The sequence below is a fragment of the Myxine glutinosa genome, chromosome 6, assembly GCF_964187855.1.
Source record: "Myxine glutinosa chromosome 6, kmMyxGlut1.1, whole genome shotgun sequence".
Taxonomy (NCBI): Eukaryota; Metazoa; Chordata; class Myxini; order Myxiniformes; family Myxinidae; genus Myxine; species Myxine glutinosa.
In genome coordinates, this window is record NC_136266.1 from 74,089,453 (window position 1) to 74,107,155 (window position 17,703).

Genomic DNA, 17,703 nt, shown 5'->3' on the forward strand with positions numbered 1-17,703 from the left:
AAACACACTTCATTGCAAGAAACTATGACCCTCTCTCTGTGAAAGAAGCAATAAACCGAGCAAAACACATACCGAGAGCAGACCTTCTGATTTACAAACCCAAACCTGCAACTAACCGTGTCCCACTGGTAACCACCTACTCTCCTACCTCATCCCAATTGCCGAAGTATTCTGAATAAGGCCCTTCCTCTCCATCAATCAGAAACACTCAGCACCACATTTCCTCAACCTCCACTCACATCATTTCGACGTGGTCGGACACTCAGGGACCTCTTGGTAAAAGCAAAGCACCCACAGCCCCACAACAAAGAAACTAGGATCCCTGGCTTCTATAAATGCACAGCAAACAAATGTATTATTCACAAGCATTTACTAGAAGGAAACTAATTTTGTAGTTCTCGCACTGGACAAATATTCCAAATCACCTCCTATATGAACTGCAAATCTACATGGGTCATATACCTAATCACTTGCCAAAAGTGCACCAAACAATATGTTGGAAAAACTGACAATACACTCTACACACGATTTAATAACACCCGGTCAGAAATCAATAACTTCCACACCAGTCAGGGCAAATCTCTACCTTACACGATACGCTTTAATCAACCGGATCACTCTATAAATGACATTCAAATCTCTGCCATTGAATCAATCACAAATCGATCACACACCACGATTCTGAAACGTGAGTCCTTTTGGATACATAAACTTCGGACAAAAATCCCTCATGGCATAAATTTTGGTGATTAAAGAATGTTCCTACATCAAGCCAATCAAATCATTAACCGCAACCCATTCATTCATTCATTCACTCATTCTTTCATTCTACCTTTATATGTCATTTATATAAACTAGGGCATGCCCGTACTATATCTATATCTAAAATTATATCCCCCCCCCCCTCTATTTACATGAAATGGTTTGGTCCAAAGCGAACGGCTTGCGAGTACGGTGACAATCCCCCCCCCCTCTATTTACATGAAATGGTTTGGTCCAAAGCGAACGGCTTGCGGAGTTTGGTAAAGAAATCGCCATAGCATGCACAAACGCGCAGGAAAGCGAAAGAATCGCAAATTAGTTTTAATTAGTTTTAAAACATCGTTTAACGCCAACATAGCGGCAACATAGTTTGCCAACGTGAAATAAATGAATACGCTCTCAAATGTGCCGTCCGAGGCAGAGTCTGTTCGGCACGTTCGGCACACGTGATAGCTCGCTGCTCTCTGATTGGTTGAATCGTTTTTTGGACATAGCTCGGTAACTACTTGTCCGATTAATATGAAACCTTGAAAAGGCACATCCTCGGGTCCCCAGCAATATACCTGGCAAGTTTAAAGTATATCGGACCCGTGGTTGTCGAGAAACAGCGGTCACAGACATACATACATACATACATACATACATACATACATACATACACACAGAGATTACTGGAATTATAGATAGATATATAAATAAATATATAAATATATTATATGAATATAAATGGTATATGAATATATGCTTGTGTGTTTATGTATGTATGTATCTCTATATTTGTATATGCACGTGCACCGAACTGTAATGCAAACGGTAACTGTAAGCTGCGCTTCACTTCCGCAGAACTTGGGGACGGTGAGTGAGCTTTAGCGTGGCTCTTCCTTTTGTAAGCATTTTCTACACATATCACACATCTTACACACATACCACTATACATACTTGTCTGATATACATGCCTGTTGTTTCTGTAGACTAAGAAGAAGACCTTTGTTGGTCGAAAGCTTGTCGAAAATTTAAGATCGACGTCCTGAAGCTACATCCGCGTCTGATTTAATCTCCCGATTAATATATATATATTTATATATCCCGATGGTGTCATAAATATTACATTTATGACATCATCGGTCACATGGTTTGGCAGCCATATTGGATTTAACCTAAAGCCTTAAAAAAACATCTTCTCCCAAACCACCAAATCGATCGACTCAAAACTTTATGTCATTGACTAGGCATGGCGATTAAAAGATGATCACGAAAACATACGTATATACCAGTGTATAATACGCACCTGTGTATAGTACGCACCCCCAACTTCCACCCTCAAAAAAAGAAAAAAAAAACATTCATTTTCAGATTACAGAAGCGTGAATCTATGCATTTGTACACAAACTTTAAGTAGCACAAAATGAACATTTTTAAAGTGAAAAAAAATAATAAAATTTAGCAATATGTAGTCAGTATTCTGTTACACACGCGTCAGTGTCGAGATGTGCATGCAATCGCAGGAGCTTCTGTGCTTCATAGAAGAAAGGAGAGAGTAGAGAGATTATTAAAACTCTTCTGCAGACTGGCAGACGGAGAGTTTGAACGCTGAAGTGTACGACCACCTTGACATCTTGATCTTCTCTTCTCTGGAACCGGATAGAACATATGAAGACGTTTCAGTCCGAGCTGACGTTTACGGTAATCTGCCATATAATTTCGGATTGCTACGCAATTGCAGTCGTAAAATAAAAGACCTTCAAAATAAAAGACCGATGTGGCTTTCCAGAGTGGGAAAAGGCGTTCTATTCACATTCCGGAAGCGGCGTTGCTTTGAGCGGCAAATCCATAGAAAGCACGTAATGGTACAAAACCCGCTTGCCATCCGGGGCGAACGAGCAGCAATGGCAGCCCTGCATGTCGGCGCAATTGTGCATGACGCAACGGGGAAAACGTGCAACCAAGATCGCTTTTCGTTAAAAACTTTTTTTCGTAAATGTATTGGAAAATTGACTTGTTTTGAAGCCGAGTTTTTTTTTTATCCCCGTGTATCGTACGCACCCCCAACTTTTGACTTTTTTCCGATAAAAAGTGCGTCTTATACACCGGTATATACGGTAATTAGTCACATGGTGTGGCAGCCATATTGGATTGAAGGAAAGTATTAAATAATTATATCTCTGAAACCGCTTACCCTATCAATGCAAAATTTTACAAATATAATCTAACACCACTGTTGCATATAGTTTGAAAATGATGATGTCATAGGTCACGTAGTTTGGCAGCCATCTTGGATAGAAAAAACGAACCTCATCCGATCAACATGAAACTTCACAAACGTGATCCCCTTCCCATACATATGCAGAGTGTAATTTTTTTTAAGGTCATATGTCACGTGGTATGGCAGCCATATTAGCTTGAAAGCCGATATTTAAAAAAAAAAAATCCTTCTCTGAAACTTCTGCACTGATCGATGTCATGGCTGGTGAAAATGTGATGCTTGAAAACAGCTGAAGGAATTTAAATCAAACTTGTTTATTTTTAGGACGGTGAACGAGGGCATCTACCTGTTGTGGGACTATGCAGAGGCATATTGGTGACACAGTTGTATTGCTCTAGTTTGTTTTGGTACAAGCAACAACTTCCCCTTTTTGTAATGGTACAATCCACACTTTGAAAGTGAAATGTTGCTTAACTTCACAGAAATAAGAACAGCACTCCCTCTCCCCCCAATGCTAGATATACTGTAATATACCCCAGAGAGGATAATAACATCCTTCCTGCCACTCCCATAGGGAGTGGGTGTACTTGTTCCATTTTATAACATGAAAGGCAGAATGATGCCGCTACAAATTCTCCGCAAAGGAGTGGAGTAAGAGGAAGGAGGAAGAAGATTATAGATGGGTTGTGACCTGGGGAGTAGAGTTGCTTGGTTTCTTGCAAAATTATTTTTTCATATATTTTTGATCTGGAACCGTGAGTGATTATTTAATTACATATCTGTTCTTGTCATTTTAAGTCTTACAATTCGTTTATGCTGCACACGATTAAAGTGTAATATGTGGTGTAAATATTGCGCTGGGGCTGGTAAGTAAAAATGAACTTTCATTTTGAATCTAAAATAAAATGAAATACGAACACAAGGACTGTGATGCCAGGACGTTTAAAATACACAACACAACAGGCATTTTAAGGCCATTTTCCCTGCAACAGCGGGGGTTAGCCAGGACGTTTAAAATAATGCAATTTAAACTCAACGTCTATCTCCGTAAGAAAATACATCATACCGTATATGTTCCTTCAAGCTTAAACTCCGAGCAGTAAAAACGGCAACTATTTCAGCGATCAAGACACACTTTCGGGATCACACAATATCGAAGCAAGACAAACAGTGCATTTTCAATCAAATAACATGACACTCAAAGAAAAGGAGTGAGATGGTAGCAGCATAATTTTGTCTTTTTGTAACGTCTTCTAGCGGCATCATTCATCACCAACAGCCTCATTTAAAATTGCGCAAATCTGCCCTGTTGCAGTGCATTATGGGACATCCCGTCAAAACACCAAGTGACACTTCAGTGTACTGCACTCATGCTATTTACCACAGCAAGATGTCAGACGTTCGCTCCCGATACTTGGCACCACCCAAACGTCTTACAAGTGGTTCATCTTCGATTTGTTTGTTTTGTTAACAAGAGAATGCCACTGTCACCGCAATAATGTATCCCAAATCTGTGAGCAACATTTCATGATTTTCAAGGTGTATTGGTGATGTATAAGTACAAACACGCAGCCAAACACACTGTCACACAGGTTGACTAATCTGTAAAAGAAAAATTCTAATTCTGTCAGCACCCTTAATTCAGGATTTCCGGCAACCTGGTTGAGGACAGTGAGTGTCCAGGTCTGTATACTCAACCTTTAAGCTGTCTTAGCCTGGGTTCAAATCTCGATCCAACTATAAACTGTCATCCTAGTGTTTCACAGCCAGGGTCGTCCATCGGGGAGGTTGTTAAGTACTGTGTTAATTTACACTACAGTAGTCGTATTGAATTATATTTCTGAATATTGATGTATTATTTGTGTTTGCTATGTCAGTTAGTAAGAAAAAGGTGCACTATTGGGTCTTGTGACAGGATCTGTACCCTATCTCCCATTGTACTCTGTTAAAAGTGGTTCACTTTAAACGATTTCGCTTGGAACGTCCTTTTCTAGGAACACATCCATCATTTAAATTTTAAAGCGAGGGAATACTGCAGTATGAAGCAAGGTAAATCTAACGCCACAATTGTTATTTATCTGTTTGGTCCAAACAGTTTACTCTTTATGCCTTTTCCTCCACTTGGGTCAAATTCCATTGAGTAAAAGATGTTCAAAAATACCAACAACCAACAGGCATTTTAAGGCCATTTTCCCTGCAAGAGCGGGGGTTAGCCTTGCGGTCCCCATGACAATCTTATCCATTTTGCCCTATTTTCTGCATCTCCCCTTGTTAACCCCCTTGCCCGCATTTCTTCTTCGACCATCTTTCGCCAAGTCTTTCTCGGTCTCCCCCATCCTCGACTCCCTTCTACATTCATTTCCATCACTCTTCTCAACCAGACACTTTCATCCTTCCTCAACACATGACCAAACCATCTCAAACTGTTTCTCTTCACAGCATCAATCACAGGCTCTATTCCCATCATGTTTCGCAATTCATCATTTGGCTTCCTCTCTCTCAACGACACTCTGCACATCCACCGAACCATTCACATTTCCACCCTTTCCAGCCTTTGTTGCTGCTCTACGTTCATTACCCATGTCTCGCTCCCATAAATCATAATTTGAACATAAGATGTTCAAAAATAAAACGAAGAAAATTAAGATAGCACCATGTCACTTCATGATATTAATCCAAATACAAATTATGGCCTGTCCAGAACAAAACGAGCATGATATAGGACGACTTCAAGAATGCATCTCAAGGAATGTTGGCGGCAGCCCATGTGAGTATAAGACCTAACCGTGCCATCAGCATCATTCAGCATCACTGTACTGAAGAGAAAGTCTCGTGCCATGTTGAGTCTTTCGTTATTCCTTCCTCGTTTTGTTATTGTTTTTTGATCGTCATTCAAATGTTAACAATTATATAAAAATGAGTATGTGAACGTCAAACGTTGTTTAACTCCCTCTAAACAAAACGTATTTATCGTATTTTCACGCAAATAACCCACGGCTACACGTTAAATTAGTTCCAAATATTCCAACTGTGGGGTATGCTTGTGTGCAGGTTATACAGTATTTTACCACATGGCACGTGAGAAACACAGGGGGCGAAGTTAAATTTGCAAGTTTAATTGTAATATCTTTCATTACAGTTCATTGTATGTTTTATATATATATATATATATATATATATATATATATATATATATATATATATATATATATATATATATATATATATATATATACAGTATATATATATATATATATATATACATACATACATAACATACATATATCTATATATATATAAAACACTGTGTGTGTGTGTGTAATGTTACCGATAGACTCCTAAACGGAGAGGCTTACGTGCTTGATATTTGACATAGATATGGCCATTGAGCGTGGGACGAACATGGCCGAACTCAATATATTTGACGATCCATATTTTTATTCATATTTACCTCAGCGCATTCCAGCGCACGGAATCAACGGAATCAGAGCAGGTGGGCGCTGATTCGCTCAGAGCGATCACGTGATGACGCTATGAAAAAAAAATCGCTATGACGCTATGAAACGCTAAGACGCTATGAACGCTATGACAAAAAAAAAAATCGCTATGACGCAATGAAACGCTATGAAAAAAAAAAAATCGCTCGCTTTGCCAAGGGATCGCTCCCCCCCCCCCCCCCCGTTCCCCTCCCCCGCCCGGCAATGCGCCGGTACTTCTGCTAGTATATATAATTTTTTTCCCCAAAGATTTTGTGGATATTTTTATTACATAAAAGGGGGGTCCAGACCCCCAAAAACTCCCCCCACTAAATACAAAAATTGCCCAAGTTGGGGGTTTGAGAAAAAGAAACACTCCCTTTCCAAGGCCCCTGGGTGGTTATTTGGGTCAAGCAAAAAAAAAAATAATAATAATAATCACTGCAAAACAATTTCTTCCATCCATGTGACGATCACACTTTAGTCTGAAGGGTTCCTGCTATCCGAGAATTTTAAAAAATGGTGTCACTGAAAGTTAATACTCAATTTAGTTGGATCAATAAATAAATAAACAACAGCCACCATGACAACTGTGTTACAAACGATCCTTTTTTTTTTTCTCCAGTGTTTCACTACGTTTTACATCCTCATTGAGATTCACAGATAAACATGCAATATGTTTGTGAAGTACAACGTTGTCTTTTGATAAACCTGTCAGCGAAGTGACGGGTAGGCAGGCTAGTCGTACATAAAACGTGAAGAGGAAGAGGTCGATTTGCAGGAAGAATCTGTCGAAAAGGCCGTGACTGACGAGCCAATGCATGAAAGCAATTAATTCATCAAGTTAATGCAATGTGGTATGCATAAGCATGCAAATGCAATAAATTACTTCATTGTGTGAAGAAAAATGGAAATTTGCTAAAGATGCAAGAATTATAAACCACCACACACACAGAATGTTCCTTAAATAAGCTCCTCTGGTAGGAGGGCGTGAAAAAATAATTAAACACCATGGGCATTTAGGGTACACAAGTGATCTTTGTTGTGAACACCGTTCGTGTCATTTTTAGTCATTAGTCCATCCCTCGGTTCTATTTTTTTTTTTTTAGTTTACATTTAAAATGGGGAAAATAAAACAATGACATACTTAAAAATAAATTAAAATATATTAAAATATTATGAAGCATTCATTTGCTTCTGAAATAAACTTCGAATTTCCCTTGTGAATGGAGGAGATTAATTAAAACTAATAACACTCCTGTCTTTTATTGTTACCTGCTATCCACTATGAATGAATGAATTGAATGAATGAATGAATGAATGAATGATCGTTTGAAGGCCATTTTCCCCGCTAGAGCGGGGGTTAGCCTCGCGGGCCCCATGACAATCATGGTTCCCTGTTTGAGGCAATGTTTTTATGGCCGGATGCCCTTCCTGGCACTACAACCCTTAGTCGCCTCTTCGATGCGCAGGGATACGGCGTTCCTATTCTAACCGGGGTACACACCGGGATCATTCATCCCAGCAAGCTGGTACTCAATTTGCCGACCTCGGAAGGATGACAGGCTGAGTCAACCCCCCTGGTGTTAATTTAGCGATCGTCCGGGATTCGAACCCAGGATCCTCGGATCCAAGCCGGCGCCCTAACCGCTAAACCAACACCAGGCTTTACCTGCTATCCACTAGCCACACATATCGCCCCTTTTTCCCCACCCCTCCCAAACCTGTATCGTCCAAGTTATATTTTTGATTTTTGAAGACGATTTCAAAAAGGGCGTAATGATGGCAATTTAATGAGATGGTACGACCCATTATAATGCTCTGAAGTCTCTTCACGTGTCAAATAAAGTTTTTACTTGAACAATAAAAAGCACAACATTTTCCGGTCCAGCAACACTTGAATCAACAACTTGCAAGATACCGGACCAGCGTCTTAATTATAGATTCATGATGTTGGCAGACATCTCCAAGTATCAAAAGCTGCCCACAATCGAGTCTTTTCCAAAGTCATGTGCAAAGGAAACCAACAATCAAAATTAGAAACACCAGATATTTCCTGGGAATACATAAATAATACAGGAATATAATGTCACAAGACAATGAGGACTAAAAATGACAAGAACGGCTGTTTTATCGCTAAATAACTCACCACTTGCACTTCCAACCGCCTTTTGGAACCGTGTGCAGTGGCGGATCCAAACAGTAAGTGTGATAGCTGATGTCACAGTCGTCACAGAGAAGCAGACGGCCTGGATCCGAGGCCTTTCCGCACTGCTCGCACACTGTGCATTCGAGGCACCGCCAGCCTTTGCTTAGCACCACTTTCGTTATCTGCACACAACATTTAATGGCATCTTAAAATATTTACAAAGACAACTTGTTATGTTGTTGAAAAGATTGGTGTTTTTATATTTAAATTGAGTTTCAAATGTTTCCAAGGATAACCTGCCCAGATACTTTCTAAACAATCCTCTTGAGGAAGTTCAGTCATTCAAACTCCTGTGTCTCACTATCAGCCACGATCTTTCTTGGGAAAACCACATTTCAACGTTGGCCTCAAAGACAGCCACTGACTGGGCATCCTCCGTCGTCCAAAGTCCTTTCTTGGCACACCTGAACTCTTATCCACCGACAAGGCCTTCGTCCAAAACTTGATGGAATACTGCTTCCCGGTTTGGGTTGGCTCCCCTGCCTCACACCTTGCTCTACTTGACGCAATGTAAATCAAGGCCTTCAAGATCATTGGAATCACCCATGATGAAGCTGGTCTATGGGTCTATCACATTCCCATTGTTGACAGGTCGGCGATCTTTGTCTTCTACAGCCTCCTTGCACCCTCGACTCTTTCCATTACTTGTCGTCGTCGTCGTCGTCCCCCCCCCCCCCCCCCCATATTTGTGTATTTATAGGTTGCACACGGTCCACCATCAACTCCCTTCTGGTGAAACTACCTAAATGTAGGATCATTGCTCACCTCCACTCATTCGTTCCTCTTTTTTTCCCCACCTGTGGAACCAATTTCATTATTCTCTTAAATCTCATTCTTAATTGTTAAATCAGGTAAATATTAACTTCTAACATCCTACAAGGACTTTATCCACAGCTCAATTGACTACTACTCTCCCTACTTTGGGGCTGATGCCCCTGCCTTGCACCGTTCATGTATTTATGCCTTGGAAACGAAGGCCCTCACAATATCATTGGTATCTCACACAATGAGGTGATTCTCTGAGCCTGTTGCTCCAGAATCATAGACAGGTGGGTGGTCTCAGTCTTCTACCGCCTCCTTTCTGGTCTTGCACCCTCTGCCCTTCTGTGCTCTGTTCTGTCAGCATTCCACTTCTGGTGAAACTCCAAAAAGCCAGACTCACTGCTCATCCCCACTCATTTGTTACCTCCATCCACCAAAGGTGGTGTTTCATGTTTTCACCCATGTCTGTTTGTTACTTGCAAAATCGAAGATTTTTCAAGTATATTCGTCAGTTGACTTTGTTATTCTGTTTCTTTATCACTCGCCTACAGGTCACAATTCTAAAACCGATCGTCATGAAACTTTACCAAGTTGGGGAGGTAGTTTCAACTGAGAAGCCTCTTGATTTTGATGTCAAATGTCAATATTGAGGTCAAATATCTAAAATAGTCACTTTTCATCCGATTGACTTGAAGGTTGAACAGCATTTGTATATTGAGTCACTGAATTGGGAAAAACAACTATTTTTGAAGTCAAAAGGTCAAAGGTCAACTCATGGTCAAACATATGAAATCATCAAATTTCATCTGAAGGATAATCAATTTGCATCCGATTGATTCGAGCTATGACTAAGATGTCAATTATAATCTTAATGAAATGGAGAAGTTGATCCATGGCAATTCTTTTTCGGGGGGGGGGCAATTCTTTTTCGGGGGGGGGGGGGGTGGGTGGATTTTGCAAGTATTGTGCTCCACACAACTTCTTTCTTGTTACTTGCAAAATCGAAAACTTTTCAAGTACAGTATATTGGTTGGTCTTGTGCATTATTCTGTCTGTCTGTCTGTCTGTTTGTTTGCCTGTTTGTTTGCCTGTCAATTGCCTACAAGCAACAATTTCAAACCGATCTTCATAAAACTTCATCAGATGGTAGAATTGCTCATAAGGAGGAAACCTATTGATTTTAAAGGTAAAAGCTCAAAGGTCAACTGAAGGCCAAACTTCTAATATCAATTTTCATCTGAAAAATCATCAATTTTCATCTGATTGACCTGGCATTTGATTAAGATCGTCAATTTTAATTTGAACGAAATGGACAATTTTATGTATCCATGGCAACTTTTTATTTTGGGGAGGGGTGGATTTTGCAATTATCATGCTCTGCATAACGTCTTTCTTGTTTGTTTGTCTGTTCGTGAACTGGATATCTCAAAAAGTTGTGGACGGTTTCAGACGAAATTTGGTGGAGATGGTGAGTATATGACACAGACGAAATGATTCGATGTTGGTGAAGATCTGGATCTGGAACTGGATCTGAGATTTGTTTTTAAAGTGATTATTCACCATTGGGCTAACCCCCGCTCTGGCAGGGAAAATGGCCTTAAAATGCCTGTTGTGTTGTTGTGATTATTCACCATTGACACAGGGCTAAAAATGATAACATGATATTTCAAAATAGTTGTGGACGACTTATGACAACATTATGTGGATGAGTTGGTTATGTTACAAGTAGAACCCAATTTGATTTTGCTTCAGGTCCGAATCCAGATCTGGCCTCTGAGTGGGATACAAAACGTAAACTGTTCAGCTTGGTGGAGGTATGCTCTCTAGTGAGTGCCATTGTAGTTTCTCCTTTTTTTCCCCCAACCTGTGGAACCAATTTCCATATTCCTTTCAATCGCATTCTTCTCTCCAAGTCTTCAAGATAGCTGTTCCCCAACATCTCAGATCACCCCCAATCCAAAAGCATGATGTTTCCTACCCTTGGTAACTTCCCACCCCTTTATGATCTTAGTAATTGCCAAATAAAGCGTCCATTGCCATGATACGTTCCTGTCACTCAAGATAATGTCTAACCTTACTACACAGAGGTTTGCTCAATAATGTATGCACATCACTCAATTTGGACCAACTTACCTTGACACCAACGCAGTATGGGTGGTAACACTGACCACACTGTGAGCAAGCCAGCAGACGGCCCTCAGCACCATTCCCAAAGCTTCCACAAACCACGCACATGTCCTGCATGCATACGGGACAAACCCACATTGTCCTCACAAACTGTAGATTTAGCAAACTATCCATACCTTCTGGATCTACAAAATCAGATGAACCTCCTCGATGATGAGGGATTCTCAGTCTTCCACAACACTGAAAAGAAAGACTACAGCACATGCTATTGCACATTAAGTACCAGAAAGCTTTAGTTTGGTTGACATTTAACAAAAAAGTTACTTAATGAAAAATCACATTGGTCTGACATAAGCTAATTATTGCATGAAGTAAGGGGATATACAAGCATATGTGTATATGTACACACACATACGCATACACAAGAAATTCCTTATACCCTCTCAATAACTCAACAGCTCAATGGTAGAGTTTGGTTTCTTACACAATTTTAGGCTCGTGGAGGAGCTACAACACAAATCAGGCAAACATATATAGCCAAGTGCACAAGACAACATCGGACTTGACTACAGCCAAACAGTCACTGTGCCTGGGGGAAAAGGCACGGCTTCCCAGGGCACTCTCGGGACCGTCGATGCCATCTTTACAACATCGCTTTTGCCTCCGCAATAATTAGGACAATTTAAGGATGAATATCCTCGCACCTCACACTCACTCTCCCCCCCTCCCCCCCCCCCCCCCCCCCCCCAATATATGGTGTGTTCCAGTGCTTTATCTTTTTAAAAGGTGCTTCAAGCAGAGAGACAGCATGCACCATTTTATTCATTCTGAAGTCTTTGGTAATGACCCGGCCAGAATCAAACCACCGACCTCCAACACATTTTCAATATTGGTAAGAGACCCAGATTTCAAGTCCCTGGTTCAGTCAGAAATTTAACAATCAATGACAAAATAATTGTCGAACTAGGACCAAATTATTGTAATGATTTGGCCAAAGAAGTACAAAGTTTGTGATGCTATCACAAATATGATGATAGAAAGTTTGCAATATTATTACATGAGTGCTTTGTAACTTTTTATATGGAAGAACCACCTTTAGAGGCCATTTTTCCCCGCAGAGCAGTGGTTGGCCTTTTTCGGGCACTGTGGTCCCCTTTTTGAAGCAATGTTTTACGGCCGGATGCCCTTCCTGCCGCCAACCCTGTTAGTCCCCGCTTAAGACACACAGGGAATTACCAGTGAACTGGTACTCAATTTCCCGACCTCGGAAGGATGGCAGGCTGAGTCAACCCCCCTGGCATTAATTCAGCGATCGACCGGGATTCAAACCCAGGATCCTAGGATCCCAAGCCAGCACTCTAACCTCTAAGCCAACACCAGGATTTACATTATCATTTGTAAAGCAGTACATACACTACCATGGGGTAGTGTATGTACTCATACACTACCATTTGTATGGGAAAAATCCTATTTAGATTAGAAAGAAAATAGAGTTGTTTATCCAGTATGTTGTTGCAACTTTTGTTTCTGCCCACAAGGGTATAAACTAGATCAGCAGATTTCAAATAGGAATAGGCAGACTGGTCTTTCGATTAATGCGTCACTGTATATATATATGAATGATCGTTTTAAGGCCATTTTCCCCGCTAGAGCGGGGGTTATCCTTGCGGGCCCCATGACAATCATGGTTCCCTGTTTGAGGCAATGTTTTTCTGGCCGAATGCCCTTCCTGCCGCCAACCCTTGGTCACGCTCTTCGATGCGCAGGGATACGGTGTACCTATTCTAAACCGGGGTACACACCGGGATCATTCATCCCAGCATCCCAGCGTCACTGTATGAGGATTAAAGTGAAATAGAATGCAAGTTTAATTTTTTTTTACTGAAAACTACTAACCTGATAATTGTCAGATATTTCAATTTACTTCCATAGGGTTATAAGATGCACTTATTGAAACTGCAAGTGTCACGAGCGTGAACTTTCTAGCGTTTTCGATGCAGGCAGTTATTTCTTGACATTAGAGGTCCCAGATGGGCTGTTTTATACATGTTATGTCACACGATTGCTTGGGCCAATCAAAATTAACACGTGGTTGCCTTCACAAAAATCATGTGGACATTAACTTGTGGCACTTGCTGCTTACAGTGACATATCGTTTTGCTTAAAACATAAGGATAAAATATATACTTAAAAATAAATAACTAAAAAAATTAATCGATAACCATTTATTTCATCATTACAAGTTTAAGTTTTGCAAGTTAAAGTTTTGGAAATTTGCCTTTTGTTTCACTTCAGGCAAATGCTGTTGAAAAAAAAACTCCTTATGGAAAAATGAAAGAAAGCTTTCACATACCTGGAGCAGGGTGAACTTGTCGTCGGTGGAAAAGAGCACCAGAGTGTTATGCATGCTGTTTTCCTCTTCGTCGTCGATCACCGGAAGATCATCCATCACAGGAATCTACCGACAACAAAAGAGCAAATGCCAATACAACAAGGAACTGCTTTTATATTTAAATTTTCACATTTACTAAAGTATACAAGGGGTTAACCAACCTAAAAAAAACCCTTTACAACCTGCCAGCTAAGAAAAGGATATGAAGAGTGTGATTTCAAATTGACATCTCTCTTGTGTCGTTGAACATTGTGAACGTCAGATTCCATGTTATGAAACAAAGCCAGGTTTTCTGTACGAAACGACAGGGACCGTATCTCGTTTTAAAGAATTACATTTGGCTTGTGTACATACACCACCATTGAACATTGCTAAGCCACTGCTGACTTGCAATACGTGGAATTAGTGCTCATCGCATTTTGGAATCAAACTCTTCATATACACCTTGCTATATCAATTTATGGGCTGACGGGATGGCCTAGAGGTATGCACACTCGCCTCTAAGCTGTCTAGCTTGGTTTTAAATCCCGACTGCGACAGAGCATGGTCCATCACAAGAAGATATCAATTTATAGAAGAGCTTTTATTGAAAATAAAATGAGAATTTTAAATTAGGTTGGTGGGGGTTCATAATTTGTGGTAGGGCACGTCAATAAAAACCCCTTTGGAAATATTTCAACAATGTAATGGTAAAATAAATCCAGACTGACCCCCATCATAATGAAATTGCTCGTCTTGAGGCGAGACCTTCCCCTTCCTCCACGGCTGGCTCCTCCAGCACCCCGAGGCCGTCGCTTTCCTGGGAAGCCACCTCCGCGACCCTGTATAAAGGCAGGTTTCTGTTTAGTATTTCCTCGTATTGGTTGGAAATTCTGCAGCAGAGGCAGAGGACATCTATTTGGTCGCAATGATATATCTAGAGTTGGAGACAACAAATGACCAAGGAAAACCAATCCTTCAACAGATGTATGACCAACAATAAGTGGTTTGAAGCACATTACATTAGGTCTTACCGTGCGAACACGTGGTCTGCCCGGTGAGAATCTCCGTTTTCCCATCATGGGTTTGCCCATTCCATGAGTGGGAGGGGCAATCATGGCTGAATGCACAAATGTTTCCGCATGACATGTGTCCAGGCTTGCATCTGAGGAAAAGAGCTCTGAGCTGAGGAACTCCTCCACCAGACCCGCATCGGTCGAGTCGAGCACGGTGTCAGATTCGGCTTGCGGGGAACACATTTCAAGACTGGCATGTGATGCACCATCGGAGCCACCCTTCTGCATGGTGTGTCCCGAGTCTGCTCCAGACATCTCTTCAGTGTCCATGCCGTCGTCCATGTCACTGTCAACATCTGAACGTGGTGATATCTTGAAGTGTTTTTCATCTTTGGACATTGTAGATTCAGCATTGTTCTGCACATTTTCAGAAGTTCTCCTTGCTAATGAAGCATGTGCATGCCAGGCCATGCCTGAGCCATCGTCTGATGAGTCCATATCCAATGGCAGTGCCATATCCATGCTGCTGTCATTCCGACGGCCTACCAAAGCTCTCTCAGATTCGACCATGTCATCATTTTCAAGTTTAATTTCATCTGCAGCCATTATCCGATCCTCAACTTCTTCATCAAACTCTTCATTTGGTTTAACTTCCTGTGCAGATTTGGTGATATTGGCAAGTATTCCTCCAAATTTTTCACTCGTTTTCCATTCTTCATCCATTGGCTCTTTCTCCTGAACATCTGGTGTCAAGCTTGACTCTGACATTGCCTCTGGACTTTTAGACACAGATTGGACAAAGCTGGAATCCTGTGTACCCATAAAATGTAATGCAAGACTTCCTGGTCCACCAGCATCCACCAACCTTGGAGGTTTTGTTGATGGTGTGACTTGATTCTCAGTTTTATCCTCAGCCCTGTCAAGGTCTTCATTATCACCAGAAAGCTCATCTGGTAATACATCTTCTCCTTCAGAGTCTTCTTCATTTTTTATTTCTCGTTTTTTCTCGACAACATCCTCTTCCTCCTTCAAATCCATGGTGTCGATTGCATCATCTTTATGCTTCTCCTTAATTTCCATACCACTGTCCACGCTGCTCTTTTTTTTCTCAATAACTTCTTGTTCTTTCACTATCTCTTCCTCTATTTGTGGATCTTCAACTGCACTTTCCTTCTGCTCATTAATATTCTCCACCATGACTAACCTATCATTCTCCAAAAAAATGTCATGCTCCTCATCTGCCAACTCTTCTTGCATTTGCCGTTGCGCACTTTCCGCAACCTCAACCCCTTCGTGATCATCCATTTTCTCAAGCTCTTTAACTTCCTCCACATTTTCAAGAGTCCGAGGCGATTCCTTCTCCACGTTTGTGTTGTGTGCAACTTCTTCACACCCTTCCTCCTCAACCCTTTGCATGACATCATCAGCCTTTTGCTCCTGCTGCAGATCAGGCTCAGCAGGACTGCATTCCAAGGACATGTTGCTTGTGGACACTTCTGCGGAGGTCACGCAATATTACTTAAAACAAAGTACAAATAAAATCACAGCTGTCTACAGAAACGCAGCTGGCTAAATAATGACATTCAGAGTTGCTGTCTATGAAAATACAGTTGTATCCACATCCTCTGAATAAGGAAATATAAATTCAATCAATATATTCGTGCAATTGCATTAATATAAAATCGATTGAATTTCATCAACCTTCACGATGATGGGATTGGTGTAGGTATGTAATGGGAAGAGTTCCTTCTTCATGCCTGCTTCAGCTTATGATTAATAACAGGTATTTGCAGGTATCCTCCATAGGATTAAAGTGAATTATCATGAATTAATCTATACCTAAGTGCTATTAAACAAAGTAACTTGAACAATGACCCGAGATGATTTTATGTCTGAAAAATTAAAAAGAATCTCACGTCTTGAACTTATCACAAGCTACTTACCCAATTCATCTGCTTCTTGATGACACACCACTTCCTCTTCGCCCCCAAGTTCTTCATTACTAGGTATAGCTTTCTGGTCAGCTGTTGTAAGGCGAGGACAAACCAGAAGATATAGCTTGTGGACACTGTTACATGAGCACAGCTCCCCAAAATATGTAGAACTTTATTTTTGACGGATTTATTGGCTGCCTGCTCGTTTTACACAAAGAAAAACATTTTTGTAGGTCAACTTGATGTGCACAACACCCATAATTCCCCCCAACCCATCAGCCCCCCCATTCTATACAGCAAAAGCACCACTTAAATTTTTCTCAAATTGTATTTATTTATCTAAAAATCAATTTTTTTATTAGATTTTGGAAGGAAAATTAGACAACTAACCACAATTCATACAAGTATAAGGTATGTTTTTCTCATCAGGCTCTTTCCTCACGCTCAAAATGAAAATTATAACACATGAAACTAAAGGTCTGTGGTGTGTTGGTAATGAACCGTTCCGTAAAGAGAAACCGTAAAGAGAAACTCAAGTTGGTGAGGAGTGTGTCTACTCCTCACCAACTTGTACATTTTCTGCAGATTTATTTATGTGCACTAAGGTGTATTCAAATTAAAGCAATCTGTTCGAATTTTTTCGAACCGATTGCAGAAATGCTGAATGGAGAAGGTGGATCAGACTCGGCAACGGTTGCTCGAGTGAGATGTGCATAGAAGAAGTTTCGGGAACTGAGTGGCGTGTTGACGAGGAGGGGAGTGTCGTTGAAGCTGAAGGGAAAGGTGTATGGTGCATGTGTGAGAAGTGTTATGATTTATGGAAGCGAGACATGGGTAATGAAC

General features: G+C 40.8%; 1 protein-coding gene across 1 annotated transcript in view; it reads right to left on the minus strand.

Moving 5' to 3' along the window:
• Positions 1-17,703, minus strand: part of LOC137429979 (histone-lysine N-methyltransferase 2C) — a 304,487-nt gene that overhangs the window by 152,730 nt on the left and 134,054 nt on the right. Inside the window, exons 13-18 of the mRNA XM_068120407.2 lie at positions 16,870-16,950; positions 14,945-16,422; positions 14,642-14,752; positions 13,893-13,997; positions 11,546-11,650; positions 8,591-8,772 (exon numbers count right to left, since the gene is read on the minus strand). Of these exons, the coding sequence (XP_067976508.2) occupies positions 8,591-8,772; positions 11,546-11,650; positions 13,893-13,997; positions 14,642-14,752; positions 14,945-16,422; positions 16,870-16,950 (2,062 nt within the window). The remainder of the gene's footprint in view (positions 1-8,590; positions 8,773-11,545; positions 11,651-13,892; positions 13,998-14,641; positions 14,753-14,944; positions 16,423-16,869; positions 16,951-17,703) is intronic.